The sequence below is a fragment of the Haliaeetus albicilla genome, chromosome 2 (assembly GCF_947461875.1).
Source record: "Haliaeetus albicilla chromosome 2, bHalAlb1.1, whole genome shotgun sequence".
Lineage (NCBI taxonomy): Eukaryota > Metazoa > Chordata > Aves > Accipitriformes > Accipitridae > Haliaeetus > Haliaeetus albicilla.
Genome location: NC_091484.1, coordinates 963,871 through 982,385, shown reverse-complemented (window position 1 = coordinate 982,385; position 18,515 = coordinate 963,871). Strand labels below are relative to the sequence as shown.

Here is an 18,515-nt window from a genome sequence, read left to right as displayed (position 1 = left end):
AGCTGCGTTGCAGCACCCTGCCCGAGACGAGGAAGGGGCACCTGGGTGGGCCCTGGGACACAAAGCCCCTGAGGGGACACGGCACCTGCCCCCCTGTGGTACAGGGTCCCCAGTGCCATTGGCACCCGGCTCCCACGTCCGGAAAAGCCCCCGTCTTTCCATGCTGCTGGTAGAGTGGGAAATCTGCCTGGGGGCATCTCCTTGAAGGTTCTGCCCCTACACTGCAGCCCACACCAGCCACCTTTGCCAGGACCTGGCCAGGGGCTAGTGGCTTTGGGAACGTGCTGGCCAGGTGGGCTGTGCCCCAAGGGGGTTGCACGGGGGCTGGGGGCTGCAGCAGGGTCAGGCTGACAGCACCCTGTCCCGCAAGGTCCCAACGCCAGGGACATCCAGGAGGTTCCCTGGCTCCTGGTTTTGCTGGGACCCCCATTCCGCAGGTGGGAGCTGGGGACAGGTGTCCCACCCTGCCTGGAGGTCTGGGGAGGCTTTGGGGCCCCCCAGGCACTGGGTGCAGAAGCCCCCACAGACCCGACTGTGCTCAGGGGAGCGCAGGGATCCCCGTCTGAGCCCAGGCAGGGCGCAGGGTGCCGGAGCAGGGAGCAGCGGACGAGCAGGGGCAGAGCGATGGCAGCAGCTGGGCTGGTTCCTCGATATTAATAGACATTCCCAAGAAAGCGGCGAGGAGGGAGCAGGCGGGGTGCTAAATAAGGCAGGGCGAGCGCCCGGGGTGCAGCCCAGCCGCACGGGCTGCGTGGCGAGGGCGGCGGGGTGCCAGGGCAGCCCAGGGGACGTCCCGGGGTCTGGGTGTCCCGCGGTACGGGGGGCCCCAAGGTAGCAGGACCCCCGGCCCCCCCAGTGCGGGGGTGCGGGGCTCCAGTGGCCCCAGGCGGGGGGACCCGGGGCCCCGCCAGGACGGCCCGGGCAGGGGACAAGGGGAGCGGGGACCGGGTGCGCTCGGGCAGGCGCCCGGCTCGGCCCGGGCAGGGGCGGGCGGCGGAGGGCAGGGACTGCGGGATGCGCCGGGCAGCCCTGCCCTGACCCGGGCCGGGCCGGGCCGGGCCGGCGCCGCCGCCGCCGCCGCCGCCGCGATCCGGGTTCCCGGCGGAGGCGGAGCCGCGCGGGGAGGATCCCGGGACGAGCCGCGGCGGAGCGGCCATCGCTCGGCACCGCCCGGCTCGGCACGGCACGGCCCGGCCCGGGCCAGCACGGTACGGACCGGGCCGGGAGCGCCCGCGGCGGGGACACGGCCGCACCGGGCCGGGGGCGGGAGCGGGGCCGGGGGTGGGGGGTCCCGGGGCCGGGGGGTCCCGCGGACGGGCCGTCCCAGCCCAGGCCCGTGCGGTGCCCTCGGCCGCCGGCGTGGCGGGCAGCCCCCGGCCCCCTGCCCGTCCCGCCGCGCTGGGGCAACCGGGCCTGACCCCTCGCTTCGGCAGCTGGGCCGGACGGGATGGCCGCCCGCATCCTGCACCGCCTGCGGCACGCGCTGGCCGGCGAAGGCGGCCGGGAGGAGCGGGCGTGCGGCGGCTCCGAGGCCGAGGACTTCCCGGAGAGCTCGGAGCTGGAGGACGACACGGAGGGGCTGTCGACGCGCCTCAGCGGCACCCTGAGCTTCACCAGCCACGAGGAGGAGGAGGAGGAGGAGGAGGATGGTGCTGGAGACGAGCTGGGGGAGCCACCGCAGCCGACCGGCACGGCAGCGGGTGCAGAGGACGGAGGCAGGTGCTGGGGCCGGTGTGATGGGAGGGGCCTGGGCGGCCGGGGCAGCAGCACCCTGGGGGGGACCCAAGCGATGGTGGGGGCTGGCGGCCCGGAGACGTCGGGGCGCTGGCAGAGCCCCATCCCCACGACGGGTGGGCTGACACCCCTCTCCCGGTGCAGAGTGGGGCCCCACAGCGGAGCGCCCCGGCGGCAGCCTGCTGACCCGGCAGCTGCAGGAGCTGTGGAAGAAATCGCGGGGCAGCCTCGTGCCCCAGCGGCTGCTCTTCGAGGTCACCAGCGCCAGCGTGGTCAGCGAGCGCTCCTCCAAGTACGTGGTGAGTGAGCCCGGCGGGGCTGGGTGGACACAGAATGGGCACAGGGGTGGGCGCGGGTCCTGCTTCATCCTGGGGCAGAGGTCCCACGGGGCTGGCGCTTATTTCTCTCTGTCTTTCCCCGTGCTGCTCGGACGGTGCTGGCGGCTCAGATGAGCCTCAGGTAACTATCGCCGACGGGTGCTGTGGCAGCCCAGCGTGCTCCCCCCGTGCCTGGGCAAAGCCCCCCGTGGCCCCTCTGCGGCTGCACACCCGGCTCTGCCCGGCCCCGCGGGAGCAGCGTGCCCGCGGCACCGCCCTGACGCCTGGCTCCCCCACAGCTCTACACCATCTACCTGATCCGCTCCGGCCGGTTCGACAAGGCCCCCGCCGCCATCGCCCGGCGCTATTCAGACTTTGAGCGGCTGAACCGCCGCTTGCGCTGCCGCTTCAGCTGTGACATGGCCGGCATCGCCTTCCCCAGGAAGAGGCTGCGCCGGAACTTCACCGCCGAGACCATCGCCAAGCGGAGCCGAGCCTTCGAGCAGTTCCTGTCCCACCTGCACTCCATCGCCGAGATCCGCCGCTCCCCCGAGTTCCTCGAGTTCTTCTTCCTGCAGGACCTGCAGGCTGCGCAGCGCCTGACCTGCACCGGCATGTACCGCGAAGCCCTGGCCACCTGGGCCAACGCCTACCGGCTGCAGGACCGGCTGGGGGTCTGCGGCTCCGGCCGCTTCCTCCTGACGCTGGCCGGGCTGGCCGTCTGCCACCAGGAGCTGGACGAGCTCTGCGAGGCCCACGGCTTCTGCGAGCAGGCGCTGCAGCTGCTGGAGGCCCAAGGCAGCCACCCACTGCTGGGGCCCTTCCTGCAGGCCCACGTCCACCTGGCCTGGAAGGTGGGCAAGGACAAGCGGCACTCGGAGGCCCGGCTGCAGGACCTGCGGGAGGCCGGGCCGCCCCTGCAGCAGCAGCCCACCCTGAAGGAGTGCCTGATCAAGGAGCCTCTGGAGTAAGCGTCGTCCCACCGCTGCCGCCCGCGCTGGCAGGAGGGCAAGGCGCCACGTGGGGCTCGTGCCCCGGGGCGGCCGGGAGCAGCGAGGGTGATGCCGTGGTTGGGGATGGGGCAGGGAGGCAGCGCTGTGCTCCCGCAGGCAGCACAGCACACGCCTGGGAGCTGCCTCGAAAATGCACTTTCTCTGTGGTTAGTCTGTCCCGTGGGGCTGGGCGCTCACTGGTACTCGCCACCCGCACCGGCACGGCTGGCAGCCAGCTCCCCCTCTGCGGGGGGCTTCTAGAGTGGACGGGACTTTAGCTGGGATATACTGGCACTGCATTAAGGGAAGGCTTCTGGCAGGGTCCAGGGGTCTTGCCAGGAGCTTCCCGTAAAACCTATGTAACAAAAAGGACTTTATTTAATAAAGTCTTGGTGGGAAGAAGAGCAGGGCACCTGCTGTGTCTCTTCAGCTTCACTTCCCCCAGGGCACCATCGGCAGGAAGCGTCGAGCCCCCCACCCTGAGGTGTGAGCTGCCTCCTCCCCTTTCCCTGGCTCCCGGGGGCTGGGCCCTCTCCCAATTCCGGCCCTGGGAAAGAGACCGAGGGTGAGCAGAAGCAGCAACTGACAAGCGCCGGGGCACAAGGAGGGCAGGAGAAGTGAGAAGGGGAAGCCATGTGCCATGGTAGCATTTTCCCTTCCTGCGACCCAGCCTGCTGTGGAGGCAGAGCCCCCCCCGTGCCCCTGGCGCTGCCCACCCTCCCCTTGCCAGGAGAGGCTCCCTTGGGTGAGCACAACCACGGGGACCAAGGGGACAAACTCCAGGGGACGGAGCCCAGCTGTTCACCTGACGGCTTTATTTAAGGCAGGTGAAGGGTGGCTGATCGTCGTGTGTTAGGTTACGTGCTGTGCAGCTGGCAGTCAGTCGCAGCAGATGCCTCTGTGGGTCCCCATTCGCCACAGAGGGCCTCTGGCACCAGCACTCCCCACAGTGCTGGATCCAGCCCGGTCTCCTTCGACGCTTCTTCCCGCTGCCGCCCAGGTCCCGCCTTGCCCGCATCTGTTTTGGTCCCGGGGTTCCTCCTCGGCGTGCCCAAGCCCCAGCCCACGGGGGCTCCTCAGCTAGAGCTTGCTCTGGTTTGGCTTTTGCTCCACCCTGATGACTCCCTCCTGCGCACAGGTGACAGCCAGGACCCCATCCCGGCGCCACAGCCGTCCCTGCACCAGTCCCCGGCACCCACCTGCAGAGAGAGCCTGTCAGACCCTGGCCCACCGCCCCCCCCGGGACGGGCAGAGCTGGCTTTTGCCACATGGGTCCCTGGGGAACATGGTGAGGACTCACCAGCCCAGGGGCTCTCGCACTCATACAGCATCCAGTGGTCTGCTCGGAAGGGCGCGTGGAACCACATGGAATGGTCGAGGGACACCAAGAACTTGATGTGGTACTGCCGGTGCGGAAGCAGAGCCGTGCCCAGGAAGGCATAGTCGGAGATGTAGGCAGCCACGCAGCAGTGCACCTTCATGTCAGTCTCTCCTGCAAAGCAACCGGCACTGCCCGTCTCCCGCAGGGTGCCCATGGGACAAGCCTGGGCACATAGTGTGAGGCAAAGCCCCGGGAGCTCTGCTTCCCTGAGGGTCAGCTGCCGGCCAAGCAGAGCTGAGATGCTCTTTCAGACCCACTCCCCTTGCTGTTCCCCCTCAGGGAAAGCCCGCCGTGGCTGAGCACGGCACACAGGCATCGCTTCATGCTCCAGCACCCACATCTGTGTTTCAGCCTCAAAATTCCCAGGCTTTCCTGCAGACTTTGGGCGCAGGCAGCCTCTGAATTGCAACCCTCTCGGCCCACTCCGTCGTGAGCGTGCTCCACAGGGCGAGCTTGAGCCCGAGCCCTCGGCTTGTGAGGCAGCTGGACCACCCTCCTGGTGGGACCCACCTATGTAGCCTCGTGCTCGCACCCAGAAGAGCTGCTTTGGCTCTTGCGGCTCCAAGCAGAATATGTCTGGTGGGTTTACGGGTTTGATATCAATCGGCACGTCTTCGGCTTGAATCTTGTTGAGATGCTTTCTGTATCTCTCCGCCAAGTTAGGATTCCTGTAGACCAACACAGAGAAGTGAGGTTAATGCCAGGCAGGCCAGGGGCACGTCCTGGTGGCAGCAGCTTCAGCCCAGGGACCCAGGGCTACACGGAAAGGCAGGAGGGGCACGGCTCCTGCCTTGCCCTGTCCTGCTTCTTTCTCTACTCCTTTCCCAGGTGTATTTGGGGATTCCTCAGGCAGTCACCCCAATCCCTGTGCCTCCCTAAGCCCCAGCCACAGATGAGGGCGTCCCTGGCATGCCCCTTCCATCCCACTTACTGCAGAAACTTCTGGATAAGCTCCTCTTGCGTCAGCAGCTCCTCAGGGGGTGGCACAGTAGGCATGGTGAACTGGTGCTGCACTGGGCTCCCCTGGGAGAGCTGGAAGGAGGCCTGGCAGGTGAAGATTGGCTTTCCGTGCTGGATGGCCTTTACGGAACGGACAGAGAAGCTCTTCCCCGTACGGGTCCGCTCCACCTCGTACAGCACCGGCACCTTGGGGTCTCCTGGGACAGAAAAAGAGACATTCTGCCGTTGGGCCACCACACACCACAGAGGGGACCTGACCTACAGAGGCTGAGCACTGGGGCCAGGCGGGGCGAGCCCGCTGCGCCCTGAGCTGGCAGTGCCCCCCACACCCCCCCTCTGCCCTGCCGCAGCCGGGATGGCAGCACCTCCTCACCCCTGTGGGGCTCAGCCCCGGCTTCCCCAGCCCCTCGCCCGCTGGATTCACTGCCCGGCCCCGGTCCCGCCACAGGCCCCAACCTCCCCGACGCTCCACCCCGCTGCCGCCTCTCAGCCCCGGGCACCCCACGATCAGCATCCCGCCCCGGTCCCTGACCGGCTCCCCCCACCCCGGCCCCCCCCCCAGCCGCCGGGTCCCACCGGCTCGGCCCCGCTCCCCGCAGCCCGGTTCCCCCCGGGCCCGGCCCACCTGCCCGCACGAAGTAGCAGTGCAGCGAGTGGACCTGCTCGTCGCGGCTAACGGCCCGGGCGGCCGCCACCAGGGCCTGCCCCACGATCTGCCCACCGAAGAGGCGCTGCGTAGCGGGCACCCAGTGGTGCCGGCCCCTGCGGGGGAGAAGGCGGCGGCGGTGAGGGCGGCGGCGGGGAGGGCGGCCGGGACCCGGCGGCCCGGCGGCCCGGCGCACCTGAAGAGGTCGAGCTCCAGCCGCTCCAGGTTCAGCACGCTGGTGATCAGCACGCTCCGCAGGTCCCCGGGCGGCGGCCGCCCCGGCCCCGGCCCCGGCCCCGGTCCCCCGCCGTCGCCCGCAGCCGCCATCTCCTCTGCGACCCAGAACCGGCGCCACTGACAGCGGCGAGATCCGGGCCGTGCGAAGTACCGCCCACCCGCGGGGCGGGGAAGGCCAGCCGATTGGGCCGCCTAGCCGCCAGTCACACGGGCGTGGCGAAAAACCCTGGGCCGGTTGGCTCGCTTCCTGGCAATCGGGAGAGGACGGCTCTGATTGGCCACATTCCGGGCGTGGGCGGTGCCCCAGCTGGTTCAATACAAAGCGGCGGGGGGCGGCGGGCTCCTTCCGGGGGTGCGGAGACCGCGGGGCCGGGCCGGGCCGGGGTGCGGTGCCCGCCATGGAGCTGGGGTCCCGCTTCAGGAACTACGAGGACTTCAGGGAGCGCTTCCGCGCCTACAAGCTGGCGCAGGGGTGCCGCTACGGCCTGCGGAGCTGCCTCTCCGTCCGCTGCCACAACCGGCAGCACGGCACCGCCGTCCGCGAGGACGTCGTGTAAGGGCCGCCCCGCCGCGGCCCCCGCGGTGTGCTCGGTGCTCGGGGGTGGGGGGGCGTCGGTGGTCCCCGGGGGAGGCCCGGCGCAGGCGCCGGGAACCGGCACGCCCCGCAGGCAGGGCCGTCAGCCGGCTGTCGGTCCCCAGCCGGGCGTTGTTCCCCCGGGGCCGGAGCTCTTGCCGGTGCCCGGCTGCGTGCCCTCAGCAGCGAGCCGTTCCCGAGGTCAGCAGGGTCGATCCCGACAGCGTCGCACGCCCGCGGAGAAGAATGCCGCCGGTTATGTCGCGCACCTGCCGTTTTCAGAGTCTCGGCTGTTCTCGTGCCGCCCTTACCCAGCTCTGTCCCAGCCCTCTCGCTCCCCGCTCCTTCCCCGGCTAGTGCTCTGCTGTCCTGGGTCTGCTGCTTAGTTCTGCTTTACTAATTCTCTCTGCCTCTTGTTGCAAAACCTGTAGCTTGGATCTTCGAAGTCATCCTTCTAGGACGTTGCTGGTCAACTACAGCTCCCGCCTTTTTCCGCTCAAGGAGCAAGATGCTAAATATCAGCATCTGTTGGCATTCCCTGGCTGCCTTTACCTCGCCGCGATGGAGGGGTGTTGTCAGGTTTCCCTCTTGCAGTACCCGATTCCGCAGCCTTCGCCTACCAGAGCGGGTCTAGTGATAACGTCTCGTTTCTGTCCAAGTTGATGGATCCGCTCGTGTGCGCAGAGGCTGCAAGGTCGTTCTGCAGTTACACAACTGCTCCCCTTGCCTTCTTAAAATGTAATTTAATCCCATGCCTTGAAGCCTTTCTTGCAATGTTCTAACGTGCTCCTCCAGACGCAGAGGAATTGCAGAAATGATATGTGCTTTAGGGGAGTAAGACCGAAACATGCAGGTATCAAGTTTGGGTCAATGGCTTTGCAACAGAGGCGCCATTGGGAATGACAGCCAGGGCTGCTTGGTGGTGTCTGGTCGTGGCTGTTGTAACTCTTGATTCCGTCACTCCTCCTGCGTTTGAGCTTTCTTACCCCAGGCTTCGCTGAGCAGAAAGCCAGCCTACGTGTCTGACTGGCATACGTGGTTTTCATGTGCTCACCGATTGAATATAGAGTTGGCATGCAAGAAAAGCCTAAACTAAGTGCTGGCAGCCTACACTGCCATTGCTGACCCCACTAACGCTTTCTCAATGTTTGCAGGTTCATGCAGGTGAAGTTTGGTTGTGCCCGGACCCAAAAATACAGCAAGAAGAGAAAGCAGCAGCCCAGCTTGTGTCCGGCTTACTTTGTGTTGCAATATAAGGAGGACATTGACCAGCTTGTGATCAGCGAACTGAACAGTGACCACATCCATGCGGACCCGGTGTTTTCCCTGACCAGAGCTGCCACTGCGACGGCAAGCACCGCGACACGTGACGGCCCTGCAACAGAACTCTGTGAGCAGCAGCAGGTGGGTGGGACCAACAGCAGTGCTGAGGCGCATGAGGACTCACACACGGTTGCAGGACAACCGGTGGACGGGGCGCCTGCTCCGTATGGGGCTCCCGCGCTCCCTGAAGCAGTGAAGGAAAATGCCTCAGCGCTCATCAGGGTGGCTGAGGTCATGAAAACCTTCCTAAGGGTGGACAGGGGCTCATTGGCCTCCATCAGCGCAGACAGTGACCATGGCCTGGACAGACTCAGCTTCCAGACCAGCAAGATGAAGAGCTTGTTTATGCAGTTCCCCGAGAGCCTCCTGCTGCACAGGGTGCTGAGCGAGAGGGGACACGTTCTCTATGCTCTCCTTGTAGAGAGTGAGGAGCGAGTGGGGAAAGTGGTGCACTTGTCACTGCTGAAGGATGACACAGCATCCAGCATCAGGAAAATGCTGACCATCTTCAAGGAGTTCAACCCCGAGTGGCAAAAGGTCCAGACTGTTTTCGTGGACGTGTCCTTCTTTCACAAAGCCATCCTCCAAGAGCTCTTTCCTGCTGCCCAGGTGCTCCTTTCTGTCTATCACACTGTCCGACTGCTCGAGAAGAACGTGAGGGAAGCAGAAATCTCCTCTTCACTCAAGCAGAACTTGATGCTGGCCTTGCAGAAGGCCGTGTTTTCCCCTTCAGCTGCAAGTCTGGATGCCCTCTCCCAGCTGGTGAAGCGTGTGGTCAGCCCAGAGCTGTACAACTACCTGCGAGCCAACTGGTTCTCCTGCGAGCTGCTGTGGTGCCTGCACGCAGAGAAAGGTCTGCACTCCTGTGGCACGCACATGGACAGCCTGGACCTCATCATGCACCGGATATCCAGCCTCTTTGGCTGGCAGCCGTCCTTGGAGGCGAGCGTTCTTCGTTTTCTGGAGTGTGCGGACTGCCTTGATTCCAGGAGTTTGGAAAGCCTGAACCGGGGCTCCTCAAGCACCGAGGAGGACGGTTGGAGCAGCCTCCAGGAGCAGCCTGACGCATGTGCCAGTGCTGCAGCAGGACCAGGCCCCGTTTCTGGCTCTCCAGCTCTTGCCGAGCGCCCTGAGCCCACTGGGCAGGCTGCAGCGGCGGGGACGGACAGCATGCTGGCCACACTGTGGGAGAGCTGCACGGACCTGGGCTCCTGGCTGTGCCTGAAGGAGTGGGAGGTGGTGCAGACGTCCACCCAGCTGCTCAGCCCGGTGCCGGGCAGCCTCACCGTTCGGCTGCTGGAGGACGCACACCGGGTGAGCCGGGACTGCTGCAGCTGCAGCTGCTGCTTCCACCGCCGCTACCGGCTCCCCTGCAGGCATGTCCTGGCCGTGCTGCAGGCGCACCGGGGACGTGTGGAGGAGGGCATGGTGTGCAGGCGCTGGCAGAGGAGGTACCAGCGGCTCCCGGCCCCTGGGGCCGGTCCCCCGGGCTGTGGCGGGGGCTCGGTGGGCAACCGGCCGGAGGGCAGGGAGGAGAGAGTCCGGTCCCTCAGCCTGGAGCTGGCCAACCTGCTGATGCAGTGCGAGGGGCAGGAGCTGGAGGAGCGCAGCTCGGCGCTGGCGGCGATCCTGGCTGCCTGGGCTCGGTCACCGGGGCCGGCGGCCGGGAAGGAGGAGCCGGTGCCTCCGTACTGCTCCGAGTAACGGGGACACCGAGGAGATGCGTGATGGCGGAGGGGAGCTCCCGGCCGTCCCCGGCCCCGTGCGCTGTACCGCGACTGCTCCGGGCAGCGCCCGGGCCCTCCGGTCCCGGCAGCGATGGGCCGTGCCCGGCCGGTACCGGCGGCGGTGCCGGGGGCGCGCCCGGCCGGCAGGGGGCCCCAAACGCCGCCCGACGTCATGGAGCGCCCCACGGTGATTGGCGGCGTCCCCGGCAGAGAGCGGGGTACGCCGGGATACACCCCCCCCCCCCCCCCGGAACGGAGCGGGGCACGCCGGGATATGTCCCCCCGGTAGCGGCGGCCGCGGGGAGGGGACGTGCTGCCGCGGGGCCGCGGCCGAGCGTTCCCGGCCCCGGCAGGGATGGCGATGGCGCAGGCCCCGCCGGGCCCGGGCCGCGGCTCCCTGGTGGCCTACGAGCTGGGCGCGGGCGGCCGCATGGCCTCTGTCAGCTTCCAGAGCGCCGCCATGGGCGGCGTTTTCGCCCGCTTCCCCCGGGCGCTGCTGGTGCACCGGGCCGCTGGGACGGCCGGCCGGGTCCTCTACGTCTTCCTGGTGGCCGGACCGGCCCCGGGGCTGCAGGGCGGCATGGCCAGGGTGGTGCACCTCGCCGTCCCGCGGGACGAGTCGGCGGGGAGCCTGGCCCGCATGTACGGGGCGTTCCGGGCCTTCAACCCCGCCTGGGCCGAGACCCGGCTCCTGCTGGTGGGGCCCGGCCTCCCCCAGCCGCTCACGCTCGCCCAGGCCTTTCCGTCAGCGGAGGTGCAACTCTCCGTCTTCCACCTCTGCAAGCGCCTGCAGCAGCAGGTCCAGCGGCTGGCCTTGGAGGACCGTGTCGAGCGCCTGATCCTGGCCGCCCTGAGCGACACCGTGCACGCAGCCACCGAGAGCAGCCGCAGGAAGATGCATGCGCTCCTGAGGGACCTCGTGGCGCCCGACTTGCTGCCTCAGCTCCATATTCGCTGGCTGCTCGATGATGAGATCTGGGCTGCACACAGGGAGAGGAGTTGGGGGGAGGCCAGTAACTACTTTAGGGACCTGGAGATCGTTACCCAGGGGTTAAGCCAGGTTTTCAGCGCTGAGCTCGCTTTGGAGAGCTGCATCACCTCCTTAGCCCGGCACTACCAAAAGTGTGTTTCTAAGAGCCCTCCTGATGCTGCGATGTGCTCCGCTCCCCATCCTGATCACTGTGCCGCTTGGGCAGCTCCCCAAAGCCTGCCTGCCTCAGGTTCGCCTCTCGCCCCTGTGGCGTGCCAGGGTAAGCTGCTTCAGAGCTCCATCCAGGCCTCCCCCACCACAGCAGCAGCTCAGCAGCAGCAGCCAGTGCCGGCTTCACTCACAGCTGCTGAGAGTCCCGTGATTGTTCTCCAGAGTCGACCGTCAGCTCCTCAGCTCCCTGCAGCTCTTCAGCATCAGCCTGAAACCCCCCAGGCTCTCCTCCTCCAGAGGGAGCCCATGAGCCCTCAGTCCTCATTAGATCCTTCCTCTCCTGTGGCTAAACTGGAGGCCACAGAAAACCTGGAGGGTGACAGTGAAGAGGAGATTAACAGAAGGACTGAGGAAGGCATCAAGCAGTCTTTGAGTGATATTTGCACAGAGCCCGCTGCCAGACTGTGCCTGAGTGAGTTCGCAGTGGTTCAGAAGTCCGTGCAGCTGATAGGTACCGGGGAGGATGCTCTCAGCATACAGGTTCTGGAGGATGCCCACAGGGTCAACATGAAAGGCCCGAGCAGCTGCACTTGCCACTTCAACCAGGTCTTCCAGCTGCCCTGCCGGCACATCCTGGCTGTGCTGAATTCGGACAGGAAGACCTTGCAGCCAGAGATGCTCAGCAGACAGTGGCAGAAGGGATGTGATGCCCATCAGGCTGGGCAAGACAGTGCTGATGGCCTCCTGGAGATCCTGAAGAGCTCCTGGAATGAGTCTTTGGATAAATCCCTGGTGGTGTCCTTCCTCACGGCAGAGGTCAGCCGGCTTCTCACCCACTGCAGCAGGGAGGAGTTTGAGCACAGGTACAGGACACTCCGGGAGCTGGCTGACAGCTGGATTGGGCCCTACGTCGAGGTGAAGCTCTAGCACTGAGCGGGAGCCGAGCTGGCCGCTCTGTGTGTGAGCCCTCGGGAGCAGCGGGGCAGCAGATGTGTGGGAGACCTGTTTGTCACTCTGCTGGTGTCCCGGCTTCCACATGCACTCCCCTCAGCCTGCCACCCTCTCAAGGCTCAGCATGGAAGGGGCAATTTGGGCTCCTTATCCACTGAGCGAGCGTCACATCTTGCACAGGGCAGCTGAGGAACCGGATTGGGAACTCTGGATCATGCTGGATGGGTAGCTGGCCACTGACCTGGCTAACAGGAGATGTGGCTGGGAGCCAACCATGGGTGGTGTGGTGTGGGAGGTGATGGTGTAATAACATGTGACAAAATTACTTGATCTGCAGCCAGCACCTGCAGGTCCTTCCAGCATCCAGCTGCGATGTGTTGTGCAAGAAAGCCAATAAATCGGCATTGTATCGCTCGGGAGCTGCATCTGTCTCTGTGCCAGTGCCTCCCTGCTGGCAGGATGGGACGGTGGGGCTCACTCAGCCTGTGAGATCAGGCAGGGCTTGGGATGGTGCTTCTTGGTGGTCTTGTCTCATTGCAGTGCCCTCCAGTTAGTGGAGTGAGCTGGCTTGTTAGGAGGCAGCAGATCCAGAGGGTGGCAATCTCCACTGCCAGCAGCACAGCCCGTGGTCTGGAGCAGAGGAGTTGTTTGTCTGGTTACGGCAGCTGCTCTCAGTTCCTCAAAAAGGGGAACCCGCCCTCCCTTGTCAACAGCTGGTGTGCTGGGGGAGGCAGGAGGGGTGCTGGGGGTCACAGCAGGGCAAACAAAGCTGCGGTGAGGTGGAGAGCAAAGGCTTTAAACATACGGGGTGGGGGAGGAAAAATGCCGAGAAGAGTAAACAAGGCCTGGTCCTCAGGCGTTGTTCTCGGGCTAGGTGAGCTCCCCGTCCCCCTTGCCAGCAAGAACAACTCCAGCACCAGCAGCTCTGAAGCCCGTCATGTTGGGACATGGCAGGCTGTGTCCTGCAGGACGTGGCAGGGGGCATCAGAGACCTCGCTCATCGCTGTGTTTCAGTCACAATTGGTGTTTTCCCCGATTAATGCTTCCTTCATTAATGTTTTGGTTTCAGTAGAGTTGGCCCGTTGCAGGAGTAGGACTGCTGCATGGTTGGGGATTTCCTCTTGATTGAGGGTTTTGTAACATTATCTGATAGTATCGAATCCCGCTGACTAAATATAGTGTAGTGTTTCCGAAAACACCCTTCTGTAAACTTGGCGCTGCTTGTTTCACCCCTTAGCCATGCTGTAGAAGAGGCCTGGAAGGCTCTGCCTGCCGGCCCCCTCACCATCTCTCTTCCTGGCGCGTGTGGGCACCCCTCCGATTTTCAGAGGGCTCTTCCCTCTGCCTCTTGCTCTGCGCAGCTCTGACTGTGCCTTTCCTGCCAGCCCAGCACAGGCACTGCGGGAACACCAGCTGCCATCCCCACCAGCCAAAGGATGAGGGGTTTGGAGGAGGGCCCAGTCCCGGCTCCTGGAGCTGGGGAGTGCAGGGCTCCCCTTCCCAGCCGGTGGGATAGCTGGACCCTGCACCAGGTCACTGTGACCAGCTCTGTGGCCACAGGCATGTGCCTGAGCAACAGCTGCTGCCAGTGCAGCTCCCTGGGTGCTGCGGGTTTCCCTCTGGCATCCGCCCCGTCCCCCTCCACATTGGGAGCACAGGAAATAACTCATCCTCGCTCTCTGGGTAAACATCTTTCCCAAGAGCGAAACTGCCTGGCCCAGACAACCACCCAGCTGTAATTTACCCTCCACGTGAGCATCGTGCTGTGCCCTCCCGTGCTCCACCCATCCCAGCCCTTGCTCTGATCCACCTGGGTGATCCCAGCTTCGTTCCTGGGCCACGGAGAGGTCCTGAGCCTGGCTTTGTTCCTTGCTGGAGGGGGGAGCTGCTCCCACAAGTGGCTGCTGAAGCGCAGGGGGGTCCTAGCCCCCCAAGCCCTCCTTTGATGGAACTCTTCCCGCCTTACTGGAAGGCAGCTCCCCTGAGGCACCCCATGCAGCCGCACAAAATGCCCTGACATGGAAGGGGAAGAAAGTCCCCTTGGCTAGGGACTAACAAAAAACCCAAAGCCGCAGCTTCCTCCTCCAGATGGGAGCCGGGCAGCACACCAGCCCCCAGAGCTGCCCAGCACTGGCCTTGCCCTGTTGAGAACTGGCCTGGCACTGGGCTTGTGTCGAAGCCTTGTACCACAGGGTGCTGACCCCACCGGCAGGGCCGGGTGTCCTGGCTGCAGGGGTTCTGCGGGTCCTGCGGTGCCTACCCCAGCCAGCCCAGCTCCACCGGTACCCTGGTGCGCGGGGGCCTCCCGCTGCCAGCAGTTAGCACAGCCTCAATGGCAGTGGGCCCGTGGTGGGTCGGGCAGCAATCCGCGCTCCCTCTGCGTTGCTCCATGTGCCAGCAACCCCCCCAGCATGCTCGCTTTCTGGCTGGAAGCGCTTTATTGCTCACTCTGACCTGTGGCACCCTCCTGCCCGCGCACTGGCCCTGCCGCACCCCTCTGCACGGAGGAAAGTCCCTCTGAGGCGCTGCTTGTGCTCTTGCGTCGGCCCTTTGGCGGCACATGCCGTGTGCGCAGGCGCCCCAGGGGTGACAGGGCAGCTAGGGGCACGGATCCTGCCAGGGCAGCCTGCCGGCCATCACCAGTGGGGCTGTCGGCGTGGATGGCAGCCCAGGGCAGCACCCTCCACACCTCACTCGTGTTGGCAGAAGCTCTTCAGTGGCGGGGGCAGGTCCAGGCCGTCGATGGCCAGGCGGTGGACGATGTGCTTCTGGATGACCAGCCGGCAGAGGGTCTGTAGGGAGGGAACTGGAAGAGAACAGAAAGAAGCAAGTGAGCTGGCCAAGTTGCTGGTGAGGCTGAGAGCAGAGGGGTATGGAGGAGACGGGCCCTGAGGCTCCCCAGAGGCACTGTGTTTTAGGGCAGCAGTGGGTGAGTTTGCTCTGCTGCAGGAGCAGGCATTGTCCTGCCCTGGGCTCGAGCCAGCTGTGCGGAAGAACTGGTGCCAGGCAGCTCTGGCTGGGACGGGAGCTTGAGGACCCTGGGCAGTGAAGCTCTTCCCATTACTCAGCGGCAGGTTGAGAGGACAGTTACACGCCCAAGCCGTGCATTACCATGGCATTTGTTTTCTCTGAGAGGTGTGGAGCGGCTCCCTGGGGTTTCACGTGCCCACACCGCGCTTTCCTTTCATCCCGCTCCCTTGGTCTGCTTCCACCGGTGCCATGCCAGGCTGCCGGGTGGGCGCCTGCAGGCCGGGGCTGTGCTGCCTGCAGAGACAGCTTCTGTGATGCCTTTGAGACAACCACGTTCTGAACCATTCCCATGGCTGCCAGCACGGGCTCTGCCCGGTTCCTGCTCCTGTGACAAGTGCCCCTGTGGGATTCCTCTTTCTGGAGCCCTTGGTGGCTCAGCGGCGTGGGTGCAATTAGCTGTGGCCGGCACTCAGATCTTAAATGATCTGACTCAGGCGCAGCCTGTGGGCCTTGGTTCATCCACTGCCTCCAAGAGCCAAACTGGAGGAGAGCACCCCAGGGCATCGCACTCGGCTGGAGTGGAGCCGCAGCTGGGACTCGGCCATTTCACCTGCACGCAGCTGAGCGCGTCTCCGGCTGGGGGCCGGTGCCTCTGGGGGCTCGCCCGGGGCAGAGCAGAACTCTGCCAAGTACTACCGCGCTGCGCCCAGCCGGCTCCCAACCTTGGGGCTGTTTTCGGATGGCTGGGGTGCTTATCTCTGCCTCGGCGGCGTGGGGCTGCGTCGTGCCGAGTGCTGGGTGATGGGCAGCTGATGCCCTTTGCCTTTCTTGCTCCCCGCCCCCGTGCCACATCGCATGTTGCTAGCAGCTCAGCTGCTCACTTCTGGTTTTCACTTCACCAGCCAGACCCCATCCAGGAACAGAACCGCACTAAGACTGATTTTTAAACCCTGCGGAAGTGTTGCAGAAACCAGAGCTACTGACATCTTAGTGGAGGGGAGGAAGCCAGATTGCACCTCTGCAGCGGTGCCTGTGCCAGCCGCGGAGCTCGCAGGGACCCACAGCCCGTGGCTGCGGTGGGAGAGGGCAGCTCTCCCAGAGGTACGTGCTGCCAGCGCGAGTCCCTCGCGAGCGGCCAGGGATGGGACACTCGAGGCAGCTCAGCAGCCTCTTGCAGAGTGGGGTCCGGCTGGTCACCCTCAACATGCTCCCGGGGCAGGGTGGCCTGGACAGCTGGGCACATTTAACCTCCCTGTTTGGATAATCGGCTCACAGCAGCTGGCAGGGAGAATCATGGATTTCAGCCCTGAGACAGAAGCAGCTGAAGGTTGCACCAGCGGGAGAAGTGGTGGCTCCCGGCGGTCAGGGGCAGCCGGCACCAGTTCTCCTTCTGGCTCTCGTCTCACCTAATCCTCAGCACCTGCTGACTTGTCCAGTATGGTGGTAATTAGCACTTATTAGCCTGACTCCTCGCAAAAGCCAGCGACCAGCACTGGCCTTCCCAGCCCCTCCCCAGCTGCCCAAAGGATGCTGGATATTGCCCAATCTCCAATGACATCACGGGGTGTCTGCCCTGGGCACCCCGCAGCCCGGGCACGCGGCAGGCGCGGGGGCACGGCATGAGTGCCAGGGCAGGCAGTGGGGTGCAGCCAGATGTTTTGATTCCAAGGCAGGATGTTGCTTAGCTCCGGGCTGCTGCGTGCCCGTGGGGCAAGGCAGGGCACAGCAAGGGCTCACCAGCCCCTGAGAAGCAGCTCTGTAAGCACCGGCGTTGGGCTCCGGTCAGGGGTGTCTGTCTGTCTGGGGATGAGTGTGGTGCAGCAGGGGCACAGCTCCGCGGTCCGACAGCCCTAGGTCTGCAGCAGCCCAGAACACTCGCCCCCCTCGCTCTGCTTGGGAAGGGCGACCAGGCCGTGCTCTGCCCCGACCGCTGGTGCTGGGAGCTGGCGCGAACTTGGCCCCGGCGCAGCCTCACACAGCAGAGCTTTCGGCAGACACTGCCCGTCAGCGGCAGTGCGGGGTCTTGCCTGTGCTCTGCAGGGGCCGGGGGCTCTCCTGTGCCCTCTACCCTGTGTCAGTCTGCCCCGTGGCACGTTCTGACACTTCCATTGTTGGGGACTAGGGGGTGACCCCACCGGAGCCCCCCCACCAGCTCCTGGCCCGTGCAGGACGTGCCCCAGGGAGGGGGCAGGTACCTACAGCCGTATTCCACCGGGATGACCCGGACGCTCTTGGTGGAGGCGAAGACATCGACCACGGCGTAGAGCGGGCGGCTGGTGGGCAGGTGCCTGGCGCTCGGCCCCATATCCTCTCCGTTGATGATGATGTGCATGTCGGCGGTGCCGTCACGCTGCAGGGCATATAGCACGCCGATCCGGCTGCGCCGGGCAGTTGCAGGCAGCACGTTTGCCTTGTACAGGTCGTCCAGGATGTGGCTGTAGCGCCCGGGCCTGCTGCGCCCCACCAGCGTGTCACGGGGGATCCTCACCCGCTCGATCAGCAGGAAGGGCTCCCAGGCCGGGCTCCGCACCCGCGCCTCCTCCCCGTCCACTGTGACACGGTTGTGGCTCCGGGTGATGGCGAACACCCAGGTGTCCCCCATATTGACCAGGTCTGGCAGCGAATACTCGGGCACCACCTCCAGGCTCTGGGGGTCGTGGGCCGTCAGCCCCACGCGCAGGTGCCCACACCAGCCCAGCTCCTTCTCCTCGATCTCCACCAGGAAAATCTGCCCGGGCGCCAGCGGCTCCTGGCTGAAGCAGAGCCCGTTGGCAAAGCTTTCCACCCGGGTGGCCCGCGTCCGCGAAGCGTCCAGGCGGACATTGGTGCCGTGGATATGGTGGAAGCGCGCGGCGAGGCGGCAGCGGGCAGCCATCACCGCCACCGCTATTTTTAACCGTCCCCGTCACAGCTGCTGTGAGGCAGTGACGGCTCCTCTGGGCAGGGACAGCCGGGATGGCTCGGAGGGGTCCTAGTGCCGCGGGGGAGGGTGGGAGGGGACCCCCTGTCTGCTGGGGCGCAGCCGGGCCCCACCGGCCTCTCCGGGCCTGCAGGCGCTCCACGCAGTGCCTGCCCGGCGCTGCCCGCCTGTGCCTGGGTGCCCGGCAGTACCCGGTGATTCCCAGCAGTGCCTGGCAGTGCCCGGCTGTACCCAGTGGTGCCCAGCTGTATGCGATGATGCCCAGCAGTGCCTGGTAGTGCCCGGCTATACCCGGTGATGCCCAGCAGTGCCTGGCTGTAGCCAGTGCTGCCTGGCAGTGCCTGGTGGTGCCTGGCTGTATGCGGTGATGCCCGGCAGTGCCCGGCTGTAGCCAGCGGTGCCCGGTGGCACCCAGCTGTAACCGGCGGTGCCCGGCCGTCCCCGCTGTGCCCGGTGGCAGCCGGCAGTACCCGCCGGTGCCCGCCGGGCGCCGCACCCCCGCCGCCGGCTGCCGCCGTCGTGCCCGCCGGGGCCGGGTCCCCGCTCCCTCCCGTGCCGGGGCTCCCCGGAACCCCCCCCCCCGTCCCGGTCCCGTCCCGCCGGTCGGGACCGGAGCCGCTCCCACGTGCGTACGCGGGAGCG

General features: G+C 65.8%; 5 protein-coding genes across 9 annotated transcripts; 3 read left to right on the top strand and 2 right to left on the bottom strand.

The window, feature by feature from the left end:
- The first annotated feature begins 770 nt into the window (after positions 1-770).
- SNX21 (sorting nexin family member 21) lies at positions 771-3,445 on the top strand. 4 transcript variants are annotated; one of them, XM_069800994.1, is made up of 5 exons: positions 771-1,208; positions 1,434-1,719; positions 1,879-2,033; positions 2,183-2,193; positions 2,351-3,445. In XM_069800994.1, exons 2-5 carry the CDS (start codon positions 1,448-1,450, stop codon positions 3,020-3,022), a joined length of 1,110 nt encoding a protein of 369 aa, XP_069657095.1. In that variant the 5' UTR covers positions 771-1,208; positions 1,434-1,447; the 3' UTR covers positions 3,023-3,445. The 4 variants fall into 4 exon arrangements, with proteins under 4 accessions (XP_069657095.1, XP_069657112.1, XP_069657103.1 ...); XM_069801011.1 differs by lacking the exon at positions 2,183-2,193 and having other exon boundaries at positions 774-1,208; positions 1,879-2,026; XM_069801002.1 differs by lacking the exon at positions 771-1,208 and having other exon boundaries at positions 1,264-1,719.
- Positions 3,446-3,839: 394 nt separating this feature from the next.
- ACOT8 (acyl-CoA thioesterase 8) lies at positions 3,840-6,642 on the bottom strand. The gene is made up of 6 exons (XM_069801034.1): positions 6,227-6,642; positions 6,010-6,146; positions 5,356-5,581; positions 4,935-5,092; positions 4,344-4,535; positions 3,840-4,242 (listed from the first exon to the last, which is right to left on the bottom strand). The coding sequence occupies exons 1-6, from the start codon at positions 6,355-6,357 to the stop codon at positions 4,124-4,126; spliced, it is 963 nt and encodes a 320-aa protein (XP_069657135.1). The 5' UTR covers positions 6,358-6,642; the 3' UTR covers positions 3,840-4,123.
- Positions 6,622-9,926, top strand: ZSWIM3 (zinc finger SWIM-type containing 3). Its single transcript, XM_069800957.1, has 2 exons — positions 6,622-6,820; positions 7,996-9,926. Exons 1-2 carry the CDS (start codon positions 6,666-6,668, stop codon positions 9,866-9,868), a joined length of 2,028 nt encoding a protein of 675 aa, XP_069657058.1. The 5' UTR covers positions 6,622-6,665; the 3' UTR covers positions 9,869-9,926.
- Positions 9,927-10,119: 193 nt separating this feature from the next.
- Positions 10,120-12,402, top strand: ZSWIM1 (zinc finger SWIM-type containing 1). The gene has a single exon (XM_009915109.2). The coding sequence runs from the start codon at positions 10,247-10,249 to the stop codon at positions 11,957-11,959; it is 1,713 nt and encodes a 570-aa protein (XP_009913411.2). The 5' UTR covers positions 10,120-10,246; the 3' UTR covers positions 11,960-12,402.
- Positions 12,403-14,402: 2,000 nt separating this feature from the next.
- NEURL2 (neuralized E3 ubiquitin protein ligase 2) lies at positions 14,403-17,931 on the bottom strand. 2 transcript variants are annotated; one of them, XM_069801054.1, is made up of 2 exons: positions 17,149-17,931; positions 14,403-14,789 (listed from the first exon to the last, which is right to left on the bottom strand). In XM_069801054.1, the coding sequence occupies exons 1-2, from the start codon at positions 17,826-17,828 to the stop codon at positions 14,582-14,584; spliced, it is 888 nt and encodes a 295-aa protein (XP_069657155.1). In that variant the 5' UTR covers positions 17,829-17,931; the 3' UTR covers positions 14,403-14,581. The 2 variants fall into 2 exon arrangements, with proteins under 2 accessions (XP_069657155.1, XP_069657148.1); XM_069801047.1 differs by having other exon boundaries at positions 17,153-17,887.
- Positions 17,932-18,515: the final 584 nt, after the last annotated feature.

What these genes read in the sequence shown, in the direction of transcription:
- SNX21 (XM_069800994.1), top strand. Translation starts at nt 1,448, where the DNA reads ATGGCCGCCCGCATCCTGCACCGCCTGCGGCACGCGCTGGCCGGCGAA. An exon ending in GGTGCAGAGGACGGAGGCAG is followed by an intron (nt 1,720 to 1,878) that starts GTGCTGGGGCCG and finishes CTCCCGGTGCAG; the next exon opens with AGTGGGGCCCCACAGCGGAG.
- ACOT8 (XM_069801034.1), bottom strand. Translation starts at nt 6,357, where the DNA reads ATGGCGGCTGCGGGCGACGGCGGGGGACCGGGGCCGGGGCCGGGGCCG. An exon ending in CTTATCCAGAAGTTTCTGCA is followed by an intron (nt 5,093 to 5,355) that starts GTAAGTGGGATG and finishes GTTGGTCTACAG; the next exon opens with GAATCCTAACTTGGCGGAGA. An exon ending in GTGCGAGAGCCCCTGGGCTG is followed by an intron (nt 4,243 to 4,343) that starts GTGAGTCCTCAC and finishes CTCTCTCTGCAG; the next exon opens with GTGGGTGCCGGGGACTGGTG.
- ZSWIM3 (XM_069800957.1), top strand. Translation starts at nt 6,666, where the DNA reads ATGGAGCTGGGGTCCCGCTTCAGGAACTACGAGGACTTCAGGGAGCGC. An exon ending in GCCGTCCGCGAGGACGTCGT is followed by an intron (nt 6,821 to 7,995) that starts GTAAGGGCCGCC and finishes CAATGTTTGCAG; the next exon opens with GTTCATGCAGGTGAAGTTTG.
- ZSWIM1 (XM_009915109.2), top strand. Translation starts at nt 10,247, where the DNA reads ATGGCGATGGCGCAGGCCCCGCCGGGCCCGGGCCGCGGCTCCCTGGTG.
- NEURL2 (XM_069801054.1), bottom strand. Translation starts at nt 17,828, where the DNA reads ATGGCTGCCCGCTGCCGCCTCGCCGCGCGCTTCCACCATATCCACGGC. An exon ending in CCGGTGGAATACGGCTGTAG is followed by an intron (nt 14,790 to 17,148) that starts GTACCTGCCCCC and finishes GTTCTCTTCCAG; the next exon opens with TTCCCTCCCTACAGACCCTC.